This window comes from Gopherus evgoodei, chromosome 7 (assembly GCF_007399415.2).
Source record: "Gopherus evgoodei ecotype Sinaloan lineage chromosome 7, rGopEvg1_v1.p, whole genome shotgun sequence".
NCBI classification, from domain to species: Eukaryota; Metazoa; Chordata; order Testudines; family Testudinidae; genus Gopherus; species Gopherus evgoodei.
Window position 1 is genome coordinate 28,077,475 of NC_044328.1, and position 17,956 is coordinate 28,095,430.

At 42.7% G+C, this 17,956-nt stretch overlaps 1 protein-coding gene across 22 annotated transcripts in view; it reads left to right on the forward strand.

Moving 5' to 3' along the window:
• Positions 1 to 17,956, forward strand: part of JAKMIP3 (Janus kinase and microtubule interacting protein 3) — a 197,999-nt gene that overhangs the window by 88,671 nt on the left and 91,372 nt on the right. For all 22 annotated transcript variants that reach the window (XM_030570013.1, XM_030569991.1, XM_030569996.1 and 19 more), the window contains one exon: positions 3,151 to 3,648. In XM_030570013.1, the coding sequence (XP_030425873.1) occupies positions 3,151 to 3,648 (498 nt within the window). The remainder of the gene's footprint in view (positions 1 to 3,150; positions 3,649 to 17,956) is intronic.

A 17,956-nucleotide genomic window follows, 5' to 3' on the forward strand; every position in this document is an offset into this window, starting at 1 on the left:
ATAGGCCTGGCTCCCCACTCATACTACATCTCCCATGATGCACCACAGTCATGTGACTCCCATGATGCACTGTAACAGGTCAGTAAGAGAGAGGCTGTGGTATGTCATGGGGGATGTTGATCAGCCAAGAAGCCACAGCCCATAGGGGAGAATAGGGAGTCAAAGATCATGGAGAGCACCCCCTCCTAGTCACCCACTAGGACTGCTGTGAGCGGAATCCAAGCCTCTGAGCTAAGGATGACCTGGAGTGTGTTAAGCTTCTAGGGCTCCAGCCCTGCTGCTTTCCCTTGGTCTCTGTGGCACATTGAATCCCAGTTTGCTGCTACTTCTATGAATGGAGGCTCCTCAGTCCACCTCATCTCAATTACTTAAACATACCCCTTTCCCAGAAATTTACCACAAAGGTGTGAAACTTCTGGTTTAGTTTTAACTCTATCAAGGGCATGTGGCAGTTGTGAAGCAGTTAACATACAGAGAAACACTTTGCTCAGAGTCTAACCCAGTGATCCCCAACCTTTTTCATCTGGCGGGTGCCAGACGATGAGCCAGGGAAGACCATGGCAGCGGACGAGCATCCACTGAAATTCCATCGACAAGCAGCAATGTCAATAGGCCACTGAAATGCTGCCGACAAGCTGCATCATCCAGAGGCATCGCCACCAAAATATCACCGAAAATCAGCAGCATTTCAGCAGCAACACCTCTGGATGATGCAGCTTGTCAGCGGCATTTTGGCAGATGTTCGTCCGCTGGCCAGTATGCGGGCACATTTAGATGCCCTGGTGGATGCCATGGTACCCACTGTCAATGCATTGGGGACCCCGATCTAACCCCTTTGTGCTCTTCATTACTTTATCGCATAAAGCACAGGAGAGTACAGATTATACAAAACAATAAACATCTGAAATCCCAATGTCTTTTATTTTCTATCTCACCCTTTTCTTGGGAGCCCTTGGGGAACCATCTGGGTCTGGGAAGGCAGGCAGGCGAGATGTCCCCTCCTCACACAGACTGTTGCATGCTAGCTGGTCTCTTTCCCTCCTAGAGCCCTTCCCAACTTCCATGACTTTGCTTTCTCCTGACCCAGGCTTCCTCTTTCTGTTTGTTCCTCTATACCAGTGTGTTTCTTTATTTTAAACCCATCCTGGTTACCTGGCCTCTTTTTGTTCTTCCAGTAACTTTCCATTGCTTCTACCTTCCCCACTCCCTCAGGGGAATCAGCTAAAGTATTCTAAGGATGCAAGTCATCCATTGTCCCAAATGTTTGAACCTGAATATGTTCAGTAAGTCCCAAGCACCTTCTGATGAATCTGTCTGGGGCATACACGCTACAGAACTTGTCAGCAGTAGTGGACCCACATACATACAAGCACTCATGACACAGCAGTTTTTCATAATACAACTTCATAATATCAATCAGAATGCATAAGTTGTACAGACATAGCCCCAGTTTCATCACCTGGGCACGAACTAAAACTCCCGTGAGGCACCTCAGCAGTGTAGGTGAACACAGTTTAATGTCAATAAATGTTTTGATTCAGATTCACATACTGAAATATTTTAACTTGGGTCAGCCTGACCTGAAAAACATGTTTCATTTAGATTTTCCTGATGGAAACTTTCATCCAAACTCATCAGTTTTCAGGTTTTTGACAAAAAGTAAAAATTTTCCGCTGGGGAAAAAAAGAAGTGTTTTCCAACCGGCTTAAGTCACACCTGTCAAAAGTTTTAAATGAGCAAAAATAGTCAGCAGCCTGGAGTTTTCATGTCATTGAAAAATAGTGGATGCCCTTTCAAAGATTTGTGGTTAATTTTAACTGTACAGCTTCCATTGACTTTCACCAAGGGTAAGATTAGGGATGATTGAGTTCATGAATCAGAACCATTCCAAGTATTCACCTCAAACTTGAACAGAAACCAAATTTAACTTAGTTTTTAAAGAAATGGGCTATTTTCAGACATATGTTTGTTTTTCTGTTCTTGGTTCCAGCTGGGACCAGTAGTGAAAATGCCAAGATCATACAAGAAAGGCTGTTCGCATGTTTCCAGCCCAATTTTGGAGACTAAAGATGTTTGGATAATTTAAATAAAATTCAGATTTTTAGATTCCTTATCTAAATTGAACCTCTAAACCATGAGGTTCACCCATCAGTAGTGTGTGTGCATGCAGGAATGTGTGCACACACTCACAGAAACAACTCAATAGCATATTAGCATAAACTTAAGAGAAGAGGGGTAAGAATGAAAGGAAGGAGGTTTTTAGCCAGTGTTTACTTCAGTGTAAGGACCACCCTCATTAGAAAGTATTGGTCATGCTTTTAGCAATCATATTCCTTATCACAACTGATTGCGATGATGATGTTAGATGAATATATAGGAATTGCAAAGTAGACACAACACTTATCTGGGCTTCTGAATCATCTGCATGAGACAATGGATCTATGTGGTACTAAGATTAGAAGTGTTCACAAAGAAGTGTTTATGTTGCAAATAGAATTGACTATTATTAGCTGAGAGTCCCGCTGACTAAGTCATCTGTCTGAATTTCAAAACTTGGACTGGTTGCAATAAGCTCTTAAAACTCCTTAAAAGGATCAGCTATATTTTTAACTAAAGATTATGGCTCCGAAATAAAACATTTTCCTAAAATTCTGAAAAAGGCTTTTCCCCCCCAGGAAAATATTGTAGTGTAGATTTTGTTTAATGTTATGAACAATTAGCTTGTGTCTAACCATTCTAAATATATTGTATTTCCTAATTTTAAGGCTATTTCTTGCATAAAGGTGTTTGGTGCAGTGAAGTCTATAGTAAACTAGTGGATATTTCTTCTGGACATCAAAGGAGTTAAGTACCTGAGTTCAGTAATCTGATTTTCATCTGGAACCATTGGAGAAGGAACATTCACCACATAATAGAGTGATGGATCATGAAATATGAACCAAATACCAAATAAAGTCTAATTCTATGTATGATCTAGCACACTGCAGTAGGTTTGTGTTTTGAGCTAATAAACAATTATATAACTCTAAGTTACAAAATTATGAAATGACAACTCTCATTATATGTTGCCCCACATTAGAATACAGACTCTCCCACTGAAAGAATTATTTTGTTTGCAAAAACCTGTATCTCTTTTTTTCCTCTTTTTAGATCAGCAAGTTGGAAAGAGAGAAAAACCAAGAAGTTAAACAGATCAAAGAGCATGAACAGCATAAAAACACAGTGTTGATAACGGAACTTAAGGCCAAACTTCATGAAGAGAAAATGAAGGAACTCCAGGCTGTTCGAGAAGCACTTTTGAGACAGCATGAATCTGAGCTTCTTAGAGTCATAAAGATTAAAGATAATGAAAACCAGCGATTACAGGGCCTTCTTAATGCTGTAAGAGATGGGGCTCCTGATAAGGTTAAAACAGTGCTTTTCACAGAAGCGAAAGAGGAGGCCAAGAAAGGGTTTGAATCTGAGAAAATCAAAATGCAGCAAGAAATTTCAGAACTTAAGGGGGCTAAGAGACAAGTGGAGGAAGCCTTAACTTTGGTCATTCAAGCTGACAAAATTAAAGCAGCAGAGATAAGGAGTGTGTATCACTTACACCAAGAGGAAATCAGCAGGATCAAGAGAGAGTGCGAAAGAGAAATTCGCAGACTGGTATGTGCTGATGTAAATATGTAAATATATATGCTTTTTAGTTTTTTGGCCGTTTAAAAAAGAGCTCTGGGCTGGAGTAATGATTCAGATGCACATGACTGGGCATCAACTTTTGGGTGCTTATTGAAGCAGTATCTCTGACTTTTTTGAGGTTCACCCATCACAATGACAATGTCTAAAATGAGGTTTTCTAAATACATAGGCTAAATTTTTAGCATGTTTTTATAGCATTCTTTCTGTCACTAAGGTGAGTGCTGCAAAAAGTTGGTTGAATGCTTGGAACAAACATTCTTTTAATAAGATAGATAAGGGAAATCCTGCAAGATGATTGTTTCTCAGCTCTCAGAAATTTAGTTCAAGGCTTTTCCTTGTTGTGCTGCAGCATCATGTGTTTAAATTATAATTTCTGTTCCAGAAGGAAAGCTGCTCCTTATCATTGGTAAGCGATATATGGTGGCTTTGAAAACAGTAAGTTTCACAAAGCTGTGAACAGAAATGGGCTGAAATCCTAATACCATCTGTCTAAATTCACCCTTGTTATCTTTCAGTTTGGTGTAGATTTAACTACTCAGTGCCTGCAGAATGGATAATGGGTACATAGAAGAAAAGGGAAAAGTGTTATGCAAATTTCCTTGCACCAATCCACATTGCAAATCTTATCCACAATGTGATTCTCTTATCTACTGAGTAAATTTCTGTTCTATTGAATAGTCTGCACTTCTTCCTCTTATGAAAGTACCAGTTATGTGAATGGGAGTTCTGTGCATGGAACAGAGGTGGTGGTGGTGGTTGTTTATTATTATTATTATTTATTATAATGAGTATTAGCACTTAGACCTGGTCTACACTGGGGGGAGGTGGGGATCGATCTATGAGAATAATGTAGCTGAAGTTAACATATCTTAGATCGATTTAGATTGACTTACTTCGCGTCCTTGCGGCGTGGGATTGACAGCTGCCACTCCCCTGTCAACTCCACTTCTGCCTCTCGCCCTGTGATTAGCACTGGGTGGAATGAAGTAACTGCAGTTGATCAACTCACGGTATAAAAACTCGGAATATTTCAATAGGTAAAAATATTAATCCCATTTAGCAAAGTATGTATCTTTCTTCTCAAACTGTTGGAAGCACATCTCTAAAATATCTGTTTAATACAGCTGCAAAATGTGTTACTTTCCTCAGAAGAAAATCAGAGTTTGAAGCCAAGTTGACCTCCAAAAGAGTTTGTGGAAAAAGAATGCTAAAAACTAAGGAAAAATACAGGACCATTGCAATTATAGACAGATAACAATTAATTTGTAAATTGCTAATAGCCAATGGGTGATATGATAGAAAAATAAGAATTTCCTACTCCTTTTGAAGTTCTTGCAGTTATCCCACTAAACTTCGAATTGGGTTGAAAAATAAAGCACAGTCAGAGTAGTTTCAATACAAGAGTAAGTTTAGTGTCAATCCTTCTGAGGATCTCTTCATGTCAGTAGAGCCACAACATAGTTACTTTGTAATAACAGACCATTTCTCCATCTTGTGTAACATAGAATTTAAGTAGCTTGTTATGCATTATCAAATCTATGCAAAGTTTCTTACATTGTCTGTGTCATTGTAGAGTACCTAAACACTATACCCATATGTTAGGTTAGTATTGTATTACCCAGGATCCTTTGAAACACCTACTTATGTGCCAGGTAGTTCAGATTTGCCATCTGAGCCCATCTCAATGAATTGTGACAGATCTAAAACTCATTTTTAATAATGATTGTTGAATTGATAGACTGTTGAATTATTGATCATGAAAGCCTGAGACTAAGGATATTAAAATGCTTTACCACTTTTAAAATGTGGTGGGTAGGTCAGATCTGACTTAGATGGGTGATTCATTGGATTTTTTCAGTCTTTTAAAATTAGAAATTTTGAAATGAAAGTCAAATATAATGAAAATCAAATATTTTCATGTAATTAATGCATTTCACCTAACTTGGTGTAGTTAGTGTGCCCTCAGATTCAATCTTGTATTTTTATTTATTTGCTATAATGTTGATAATGAACCCGAGTCAGCAAAGCAATTAAGCATGGGGTTAGATTGAGCATCTGGTTTAGTCCCATTGAAGTCAATTCTTAAATTTAAGCATAAAACTAGTGTTTTGCTGCATTGGAACCAATATTCTTAGCGTTGTACAAGACACAAAAAAGGCGTAGTCTTTGCCCTGACAAGCTCGTAGTAAGAAGTAAATGGGACTTTGAATGGAATTCTCATTCCTTAAGTACCTGCTCAATACTGGAACAAAGATTTTTTCCATGAAGTCTACTTTCTCTGCTATTCCTTGTGTCATGTGTCTAGATTATCCCATTGTTAGAAGGGCACCTTTCATGTGCTCCAAATATGGATTCCACAACAACAAATCCCAATTCATCTTGTGCCATTCGTCTCTGTCTGATTGTATGGCCAGGTCCACACTACAGCGTTAAATCAATTTAAACAGCGTTAAATCGATTTAACGCTGTACCCGTCCACACTATAAGGCACTTAAAATCGATTTTAAGGGGTCTTAAAATCGATTTCTGTACTCCAGCTAAACGAAAGGAGTAACCCTAAAATCGATATTACAAAATCGATTTAGTGCTAGTGTGGACGGAAATCGAAGTTAATGGCCTCCGGGAGGTATCCCACAGTGCACCAGTGGCCGCTCTGGACAGGTAAAGGAACTCTACTGCACTGGCCAGGTACACAGGAAAAGCCCCGGGAACTTTTGAATTGCATTTCCTGTTTGGCCAGAGTGGAGCTCTCAGCAGCAGAGGTAACAATGCAGTCTCCTGAGAATAGGAAAAGAGCTGCAGCGTGGAACACACAGGAGTTATTGGATCTGATCGCTGTATGGGGAGAAGATTCTGTGCTATCAGAACTGCGTTCCAGTAGACGAAATGAAAAAACTTTTGAAAAAATTTCTAATGCCACGAGGCAGAGAGGCCATAGCAGGGACTCGGTGCAGTGCAGAGTTAAAGTGAAGGAGCTCAGACAAGCGTACCAGAAAGCCAAAGCAGCAAATGGCAGATCCAGATCTGAGCCAAAAACATGCCACTTCTACGTGAAGCTGCATGCAATTTTAGGGGGCTGCGCCACAACAAGCCCCCCCTTGTCTGTGGATTCCGAGGTGGGGGTAGTAATCTCAGCCATTGCTGATGATTCTGCGGAGGGTGAAGAGGAGGAGGAGGAAGAGGAGGATGAGAGGGCAGAGACCACACAGCACTCCATTCTCCCCAACAGCCAGGAGCTTTTTCTCACCCAGACAGAATTACCCTCCCAGCCCTCCCAAGCCTCTAGCCCAGACAGTGAAGCCATGGAAGCGACCTCTGGTGAGTGTACTTTTTTAAATATAAAACATAATTTAAAAGCAAGCGTTTTTTAATGATTGATTTGCCATGAGGGCTTGCATGCATTAGCTGGCATTAAAGTTACTGGAAAAGTCTGTTAACATGTCTGGGGATGGAGCGGAAATCCTCCAGGGACATCTCTATGAAGCACTCCTGTAGGTACCCCAAAAGCCTTTTCAGAAGGTTTCTGGGCAGGGCAGCCTTATTCCGTCCACCATGGTACGAAACTTTACCACGCCATGCCTGGAGCACGTAATCGGGTATCATTGCATGACAAAGCCTAGCTGCGTATGGTCCCGGGGATTGCGGCATTTAAGAAGCATAATTTCTTTTTCTCTGTCTGTAATCCTCAGGAGAGTGATATTGTTCATGGTCACCTGGTAAAAAGTAATGTATTTTATTAAGGGGACAGAGATGACCATTCCTATGGTGATGCTTTCCTGCGGCTTACAATAAATCCTTCCCTTGCAGTTAGCCATGCGGGGGGAAGGGAAACAGCAGCCCATTCCTACGGGGAGGTGTCTCTAATGGCGCTGACCTTTTTAGCATTTGGGCAGCAGGAATTTTCGCTGCTAATTGCCAAGGGAGGAGGGGTGGGGGAGGGGGTAAGGTTTCAGTGACCTGCCATTACAGCAGACATGCAGAGTGGGGAGGAAAACCATTCAAAATTTTCCTCTAGTGCTTAACCTTTCTGATGGCATAAGAAAAGAAGCAAAAGATGTGCTTTTTAGTGGTTTGGCTGCCCAGCATGAATTTTACCTGCTAATAGCCACGGGTGGGGCGAAAGGAGGAGGTTGTACGGTTAACTGCCATTAGATGTATGCCTTACCATGTCCGCCTGCAAGCTGATTTGTAATCCCCGGACCTGCGTCTGTGTTGATCTGTCACACCACAGCCGCAAGCACTAAATACTAAAAGAATCCAAAGGCGACCTTGTAGTGAAGTGACATGTGCTACGTACGGTGAATAGTGTAGTTCACTCTGAAAGAGTATAACCATTGTTCTGTGAAATGTATCTCTTATGATCCTTCTATCACTCTTTTCCCTCACTCATGCAGCTGCACATTTTTCAAGCCTCCCTACTCCAGTCCGAAGGATAGGTCAGATAAGGAGGCTGAGGAAGAAGAGAATACGGGAGGATATGTTCACAGAAATAATGGCAGTAACCCGCAGTGAAAGAGCTTATCTGGGGGAGTGGAAAGACGTGGTAGCAAAGTACAGGAAAGCTGCCAGTGAACGTGAGGACAGGAGGGACGCTCGAGATGAGATGTGGCGGCAGGAAGATCAGCGGTGGCGGAATGGAATGCTGGAGCTGCTGCGCGACCAAACTGACATCCTCCGAAGTCTGGTGGAAGAGCTGCGGGGTCACAGAGTGCCACTCCAGCCCATGTTTAACCTCCCTCAGTACTCACCATGTCCCATATCTTCCACATCCAGACGTGTAAGAACGCGTGGGGGAAGGCTTTCTGCACCTGCCCACTCCACCCCCGTGGACAGTCCAACCAAAAGGCTGTCATTACATTGAAATGTCCTTAATGGCCTTTTTCTTCCCTCCTATACTCCTCCCAAACCATTCCCGGGGTACCTTTTTATTTCTCTTACTCTTCTTATAATGACATGCTATTCAAAGCAAGTGGGAGGGTGGGTTGGTTACAGGGAATGACTTTATTTCCATAAGCAAGCTGTTAGGGAAGGGTGGAGGGTAGCTTGCTTGCAGCAGGAGTCAATACATGGGGTGGGGGAGGTTCATGAAGGGGAAAGAAACACAGCAGTCACACCGTACCCTGGCCCATGATGAAACTCATTTTCAAGGCTTCTCTGATGCGCACCGCTTCCTGGTGTGATCTTCTAATTGCCCTGGTGTCTGGCTGCGCGTAATCAGCGGCCAGGTGATTTGCCTCAGCCTCCCACCCCGCCATAAAGGTCTCCCCCTTACTCTCACAGAGATTGTGGAGCACACAGCAAGCAGCAATAACAAAGGGGACATTGGTTTGGCTGAGGTCTGAGCGAGTAAGTAAACTTCTCCAGCGACCTTTGAGACGCCCAAATGCACATTCTACCACCATTCTGCACTTGCTCAGCCTGTAGTTAAACAACTCCTGACCACTGTCCAGGCTGCCTGTGTATGGCTTCATGAGCCATGGCATCAAGGGGTAGGCTGGGTCCCCCAGGATAACTACAGGCATTTCAACATCCCCAACTGTAATTTTCTGGTCTGGGAAGTAAGTCCCTTGCTGCAGCCGTTTAAACAGAGTAGTGCTTCTGAAGACACGAGTGTCATGAACCCTTCCTGGCCATCCCACGTGGATGTTGGTGAAACGTCCCTTGTGATCCACCAGTGCTTGCAGTACCATTGAAAAGTACCCCTTGCGGTTTATGTAGTGGGTGCCCTGGTGCTCCGGTGCCAAGATAGGGATATGGGTTCCATCTATGGCCCCCCCACAGTTAGGGAATCCCATTGCAGCAAAGCCATCCACTATGACCTGCACGTTTCCCAGAGTCACAACCTTTCGTAGCAGCAGCTTAATGATTGCTTTGGCTACTTGCAGCACAGCAGCCCCCACAGTAGATTTGCCCGCTCCAAATTGATTCCCGACTGACCGGTAGCTGTCTGGCGTTGCAAGCTTCCAGAGGGCTATTGCCACTCGCTTCTCCACTGTGAGGGCTGCTCTCATCCTGGTATTAATGGTGTTTCAGGACAGGGGAAAGCAAGTCACAAAGTTCAAAGAAAGTGCTCTTACGCATGCGAAAGTTCCACAGCCACTGCGAATCGTCCCACACCTGCAAAACTATGCGGTCCCACCAGTCTGTGCTTGTTTCCCGGGCCCAAAATCGGCGAGCAATGGGTAGAACCTCCCCCATTACCATCAGGAGCTCCAAAGCGCGGGGGCTCGCGGTTTCGGAGAAATCAGTCTCCAGGTCCTCATCACTCTCGTCGCCGCGCTGCCGTAGCTGCAGCCTCCTCTCCTGCGTTTGCTGTTCATGGTTCAGCATAGACAGCACGAGAATACGTGAACTGTTTACAACGTCCACAATCAAGGTACTGATCAGACCAGGGTCCATGCTTGCTGTAAAATGGCGTTTGCTCACTTCACCCAGTAAAAAACGCACAAAATGGCTGTCTGCTGCTTTCAGGAAGGGAGGGGGTGAGGCTGTACCCAGAACCACCCACAACAGTGATTTTTGCCCCATCAGGCACTGGGGTAGTAACCCATAATTCCAAGGGTCAGGGAACACTGCAGGAACTATGGGATAGGTACCCACAGTGCAACGCTCTGGAAATCGATGGACGCCTGGGACCATGGACGCACACCACCGACGTAATGTGCCCTAGTGTGGACACGTAAAATCGATTTTATAAACCCTGTTTTATAAAATCGATTTTACTAATATCGATTTTAAGCGGTAGTGTGGACATGGCCTATGTTTGTACTATTGCTGATCAGCAGTATGTCACATGCCAGCTTCCTTATTTGTGGTCAACAGGAAAGGAGGGTGGTTTTTTTTGAGGGAAAGTAAAATGTTTCTAAATTTGTTATCAGACAATGTAGGAAATATTTGCCGTAAAAATGGAGAGAGGTAAATAACAGCATCCCCCAAGGATCTGTACTTGATGTATATATTTATATTTAGCCAGATTAAAATGCAGGTGCTCTGTGTCAATGACCTATCCTCATGGGTGAAAATAACTTAAATGACTTACCTGTACGCACGGCAGCTGGGGTCCTGGGAAAGGTGCAGGGGGGTTCTGGGCCCCTGGAAGGTGCGGGACCTTGGGCAGAAGAGGCAGGACCAAAGTACCGCAGCCAGCCCTTCAGCGCTGCCTGGCACATGCCACCCGGGGATTTGGCAGTGATTTAAAAGGTCCTGGGGCTCCGGCCGCAGGCACAGTGGCAGCTCTTTAAATCACTGGGCTCCAGGACAGCTGCCCTTTTTGCCCTTCCCCCCCTCATCAGTGGCCCTGCCAGTATGGATGACTGTGTACCGGCAGCCACTTTCTTACCAGTACGCTGGACCAGATTGGACTTACTTACTTTCACCTCTGCCTATCCTCTTAAACATTGACCATCCTCCCAATTTTTTTCCCGAGTGCAAAGTTTATCAATGATGATTTTTATGTTTTCTTCCAAGTCATTAGTAAAAATGTTAAATAGTATAGGACAAAGAACGAATCCCTGTGGGACCCTACTAGAAAAACAATATTCATTTGATAATGATTCCCTGTTACAATTACATTTTGAGACCTATTGGTTAGCCAGCTTTTAATCCATTTAATGTATGCTATTTTAATTCTGTATCTTTCTGGTTTGTTTTTTTTCAAATCAGACTGTTGTGCGGTCAAGTCAAATGCTTTACCAAAGTCTAAGGATACCACATCAGCAGTATTACGATTATCAATCAAAATTGTATTCTCATCAAGAAAGTTATCAAGCCAGTTCAACAGGATCAATTTTCTATAGACCCATGTTGACTGGCATTAATTACATAACCCTCCTTTAATTCTTTATTAATATACTCCCTTATCAGCTGCTTCATTATCTTGTCCAGGATCAACATCTTACTGACAGGCCTGCTGTTACCCAGGTCATCCTATTTACATATTTTAAATATTGGCAAAACATTAACTTTCTTTCTGTCTTCTGGAAGTTCCCTAGTGTTTCAAGACTTATTGAAAATCAAAATTAATGGCCCAGAGAGCTCCTCAACCAGCTCTTTTAAAACTCTTGGATACAAGTTATCCAGATCTGCTTATTTTAAAATGTCTAACTTTAGTAGCTGCTGTTTAACATCTTCCTGAGATACTAGTGGACTGTTATCATATGATATGAATATATCTCTTTTTTTCCCCAGATGAAGAACAGAAATATTTATTAAACACTTCTGCCTTTTCTGTATTATCATTGATAATTTTATCATATCTAACAGCGTTGTTAGGATTCTGTTTGTTTCTAATATACTTTTTCTTATTGTCCTTAACTCTGCTGGCCATAGATTCTGCTCTTTAGCTTTTCATATCAATTTTCCACAATTTCTAACTTCTGATTAATATTCATTACCATCAACTTACCCTATCTTCCATTTGAGGGGGGGATGTGTGTGTGTGTATAGAATTTTTATAGCTGCCTTCACTTTCCCTCTAACATGGGTCATTTTTTAAATCAAGTCCGCCTTCTTCCTTGATTGTGACTTTTTGGTTATCTAACAAAGTGTTTTTAAAGAAGTTTCTGATTAAATTTGACCTCCCAGCTGCAATGGCTCACAATTGTTTTCAGCTTTATAAAACTGTCCCCTTTAAAGCACCATGTACCACTGGTCTGGACTTTATTCTGTTTTTTACATTATAAATATGGTCAAGTCATGATCACTTGTACCAAAGCTATCATTAATTTTTAGTTCTCCAATCAGTTCCTCTTTATCAGTCAAGACAAGGTCAGATATAGAATTCCCCTATGTTGGATGCTACACTTTTTGAGTTAGGAAATTGTCATCCGTAGTATTTAGAAATTCCAAGATAGGATCTCTGCCTTTGCAATATAAATGCTTTCATTTATTAAACCAGTTGCAAAGAAAAAAAAAGCAATATGATGAGAGTCCTATAAAAGATACATTTAGGCATAGATTGTGCATACCAAAAATCATAAACCAATATGTTTTTCACTTCGTAAATTAAATATTTGTTAATAGTATCATAGACATTGTATGCTATGTTATGAGCTGCATTTTTCACTGCTGTAAGTCAACAGATTTAGAGATTTCTGTGGAGCTATGCCACTTTACACCTGCTGAGGATGTGGGCCTATAAGTGTAAAGATTTTAAAACTAATACACATTTGTTCTGAAGGCTGTCCTGTGGTGCAGGAAGCTATTGGTAGTTTTGCTGTGATGGCATATGTTGCTTTACTGAAATAAGCCATGCATCATATTTAGGCATGGTTTCAATTAACCAATGAATAAGTATACATTTATTTTCCAATGCAATTCCTATTGATATTTTTCAATTGTTTTTAAGGGCTTGGTCCTGTTTAGTACTGACCAACCACAACACTCACTGGAGTCAGTGTGATTTAAAATAGATCAGTGTGTCAAAACTCCAGGGAAAGTGTAACTTGAGAAGCATTCATCAGTGAAATAATAGAATTCCCATAAGTCATGAAGGGTGATGTTAAATGTGTATGCCATATTCTCTCAGCATTTCTTCCTCCAAGAGTTATATCCTGATTTTTCAGAGGCTCTACATACTAATCATTCCTGTCAAGGTGAGATGAAGGTAACTGGACTTCAGAAAATTATGTGATTTAGTGTATTAACAAGGTAAATGGCTAAGAAAATGAGTGTGTGAAGGCAGAATGTAGGTAGTTGTGGGGGTTAGAGGTACCAGCAGGGCTGCCCAGGGTGGGGCAATTGGGGCAATTTCCCCCGGGCCCCACAGAGGGCCCCACGAGACTTTTTTGGGTCCCCTGGAGCGGAGTCCTTCATTCGCTGTGGGGGCCCCAGAGAACTCTTGTGGGACCTGGGCCCCTGGAGCTTCTTCCGCTCTGGGTCTTCGGCAGCAATTCGGCGGTGGGGGGGTCCTTCCTTTCCGGGACCCACCGCCTAAGTGCCTTGAAGACCTGCAGCTGGGGGTCCTTCCGCCCTGGGACCCGCTGCCGAAGAAGTGCCGGGTCTTCGGCAGTAGAGGTCCCTTGCTGCCGAAGACCCCAGGCCCCCTGAATCCTCTGAGCAGCCCTGGGTACCAGGCAAATATTATTTATGATTTTGAAGCACTTGGAGGAGAGGAAGGTGATCCGGAACAGTTAACATGGATTCACCAAGGGTAAGTCATGCTTGACCAACCTGATTGCCTTCTATGATGAGATAACTGGCTCTGGATATGGGGAAAGTGGTGAACATGGTATATCTTGACTTTAGCAAAACTTTTGATAGGGTGTCCCACAGTATTCTTGCCAGCAAGTTAAAAAAGTATGGCTTGGACGAATGGACTATAAGGTGAATAGAAAGCTGGCTAGATTGTGGGGCTCAATGGGTAGTGATCAACAGCTCGATGTTTGGTTGGCAGCCCGTATCAGGCGGAGCGCCCCAGAGGTCTGTCCTGGGCCGGTTTTGTTCAACATCTTCATTAATGATCTGGATGATGGGATGGATTGCACCCTCAGCAAGTTTGTGAATGACACTAAGTTAGGAGTGGTAGATACACTGGAGGGTAGAGATAGGATCCAGAGTGACCTAGACAAATTGGAGTATTGGGCCAAAAGAAATCTGATGAGGTTCAATAAGGGCAAGTGCAGAGTCCTGCACTTAGGATGGAAGAATCCCATGCACTGGGGACCGACTGGCTAAGCAGCAGTTCTGCAGAAAAGGACCTGGGGATTACAGTGGATGAGAAGTTGGATATGAGTCAACCGTATGCCCTTGTTGTCAAGAAGGCTAATGGCATATTGGGCTGCATTAGTAGGAGTATCGCCAGCAGATTGAGGGAACTGATTATTCCCCTCTGTTTGGCACTGGTGAGGCCACATCTGGATATTGCATCCAGTTTTAGGCTCCCCACTTGTCATACAGTTTAAAAATACAATTTAAAATACTTCCAGCAAACTACACATTTGCAAATACAGAAACAATCAAAAGACTATAACCGCCTTTCTTACTAAAATACTCACTATTCTGAATATATAAGAGACTGAAGCAGGGAGATTGGCAAGAAAACTGGTTGCCCGTCTAGTCCCTTCCAGGACCCAGAGAGAACAAAGCAAAACCCAAAAAACATAAACAAAGGCTTCCTTCCACCGAGATTTGAAAGTATCTTGTTTCCTGATTGGGCCTCTGGTCAGGTGTCCGGTTCACTGTTTGTTAACCCTTTACAGGTAAAAGAGACATTAACCCTTAACTATCTGTGTATGACACCACTACAGAAAGGATGTGGACAAATTGGAGACAGTCCAGCGAAGAGCAATGAAAATGATTAGGAGGAATGGGCACATGATTTATGAGGAGAGGCTGAGGGAACAGGACTTATTTAGTCTGCAGAAGAGAAGAGTGAGGGGGGATTTGATAGCAGCCTTCAACTATTTGAAGGAAGGTTCCAAAGAGAATGGAGCTAGGCTGTTCTCAGTGGTGGCAGATGACAGAACAAGGAGCAATGGTCTCAAGTTACAGTGTGGGAGGTCTAGGCTGGCTATTAGGAAAAACTATTTCACTAGGAGGAGGATGAAGCACTGGAATGGATTACCTAAGGAAGTAATGGAATCTCCATCCTTAGAGGTTTTTAAGACCTGACTTGACAAAGCCCTGGCTGGGATGATTTAGCTGGTGTTGGTCCTGCTTTGGACAGGGAGTTGGACTAGATGACATCCTGAGGTCTCTTCCAACCCTAATCTTCTATGATTCTATGATTTGACTTTCCATAAGTAATTAGTTATGCAGCTGATTACTTTTTCAGTCTGACACTTTCCGCACTCTCATATGGGGGGAAAAGATGGTGCAGTGTGGCTGTCATCACTGATTTTAGTCTCAAATGCTATCCATGTCATCATGGGTGTTCCACTCTCATACAGAGTGGATTATTCCTTATTTCACATATTGGATTTATCCAGTTACACTTGCTCCAAATGTCTGTTTGATTTAGCACAGAGTATATTCAGAAAATGTAAAACTAGCAGATAACAGTCCCACAGTCCAGAGCAGCCCCCAGCTGTGGAAGGAGCAGACAGGATCATAGGATGCTCCACTGACACATATTTAATGTGTGGTTTTGTGTATGAGTATGTCTACACTACAATTCAACACCTGCAGCTGGCCCAAGTCACCTGACCCTAGCTCATAGGGGCTTGGGCTGCAGGGCTGTGAAATTGCTGTGTAGGCATTCGGTCTTGGTCTTGTTTTTAATGTTTTTTTTTCTGTAATGCTTTTTTACCTTCAGAATAAAGTAGGCTTGCATATGAAGAGCTGTCTGGTAATTTATAACTGGAGCAATTATAACTGTTAGCCATCTCTGAAGAGAAAACAAGCAAATGTCCTTGGGCACCCTGTCTGTGCTGGGAAATACAGTGAGGGCAGGGAGCTGTGTATCCTGGAAATACCCTGATCAGAAGTGAGAGAAACACACGTTCCACCCAAGAGAGGCAACAGCTAGGGAACTGGAAGCCAGAAAGTGGGTGCCCTTGCTGGACCACCTGAGGGGGAATATAGGTGCTGCAGTTCCCCTGAACTGTGACAACTGCGTAAATGTGTGTATGACCCTGTTGGAAGGGAGATGTCTCCTCTCTGCCAGTATGAGTACTAACGAGCTCCTCTGGGCCTGCTCAATACTAACGAGGTGCTCTGCCAGGATTTTTCTGACTGGAGTTTCAATGAGAAAACCTGCCACAGCAAGTGGTGGTGAGCAGGAAGAGGGTTGCCCCACCTCAGACAGTAGAGGCAGTTTAAACGAAGCCCAAAGGACTAACCCAGGAAGACTGCTGATATCCAGGTCACCCTTCCCTCTCTTTGTTTTCCTATAGATGCTCCTCTCTCATGAGGGAAGGAAGAGGCACGAGTGCTTTTGTTTGTTTAAAGAACCCTCTCCCCTACCCCCCCCCCGGGCATCCACTCGTGGGGAAGGGGGCGGGGTGGGGGGGAGAAAGACATTGTAAAGGAATGGAAGTGAGGTCTGGAAAGGACTTGAGGGAGCCTTTGCCCCACACCCAGTTTGCATTTACTATGCACCCTTCTCTAACTGTACCCCTCCCACACCTCCAGCAACAAGTTGGGTTCAAAAGACACTTATAGTACAGTTGTACACTCTCGTCCCTTGTACCTCCACAGTGAATTAGTTTCCAATGTATAAGTATTTGTCATATAGCAAGAGGAGTGTATTCACTGGAGCTCATTTAGAAGTTAAGGGAAAGTTTAGAAGGCTATTCAAAAATCCATTGTACCTGTGACTATTCCTGGTGTTACAAATTAGCTATTCTAAGTGATGCTGAGTTGGGGAAGTCCTCCAGCTATCTGACTTGTGTGACACTAGCACTGATTTTGTAAGATAACATATTTTGCTTCAGGCAAGTCATAGCTAAGTCTCAGGTTGGATATCTGCACAATGTTCCTGCTGATCTTCTTCCCAAATAGCATATAAGTGGCTTCTCTGACCTCCATTGATTTATACCAGCTGGGGATCTGGCCCATAATTCATAAACATTGCAAATGCCCTGTTGCACATTTAGGGACTACATGTTTTTCTAAAGGACATGGCAGACATCCAGTTCTACATTGTTAATGGAATCATGACAGGACATTAAAAGCTCCTCAGTTTATGTGCAATTGATTATTTAGTAATTTTAACAAAGGCAGTGTGATAAACCACAAGAACAAGCAACTATTTCACCCTTTGAAAAAATACTGTTTTTTGTAATTGTGGATGAGAATAGGTTCTACCCACAGACCAGTCAATAATTTTGCAGAGAGATTAAGCCTTTTTAAATAAAAACCCTTTGAAGCTATTTATTGCTGAGAGGTACACTTTTTAATTTCTAAATCAAATTATTCATCTTTACAATTACTCACAGAAGACATCCTGCTGCATCGTGGCAGGCTTAGCTGCGGAATGGAAAATAGATCCACACATAATCAGCTAAAATGTGCCTTAAAAAGGTAATTTTGTATTGTTCCTATATTCTCTTTTCAAATTAGGATTGATGTTATTTTCCTTTTTCATTGTATGTAGATACGATATAGAAGATGATCACATCTCACTTTAGACCTGCAGAAAAATATAAAATAACCTTTTAAGCAATAAATATTAGACAGCAACTTCAAGTTGAATAAATAATATATGACTAATTCAATAGTTTTAAACTGTGAACTGCAGGGTAAGCACTAGTTAATCAACCAAAGAGCAGCATTGTGTGAAAGGAGAATCTCCAGAGGTTCAACTTAACCCTGAGGGGATGGGAATTAATTCTGG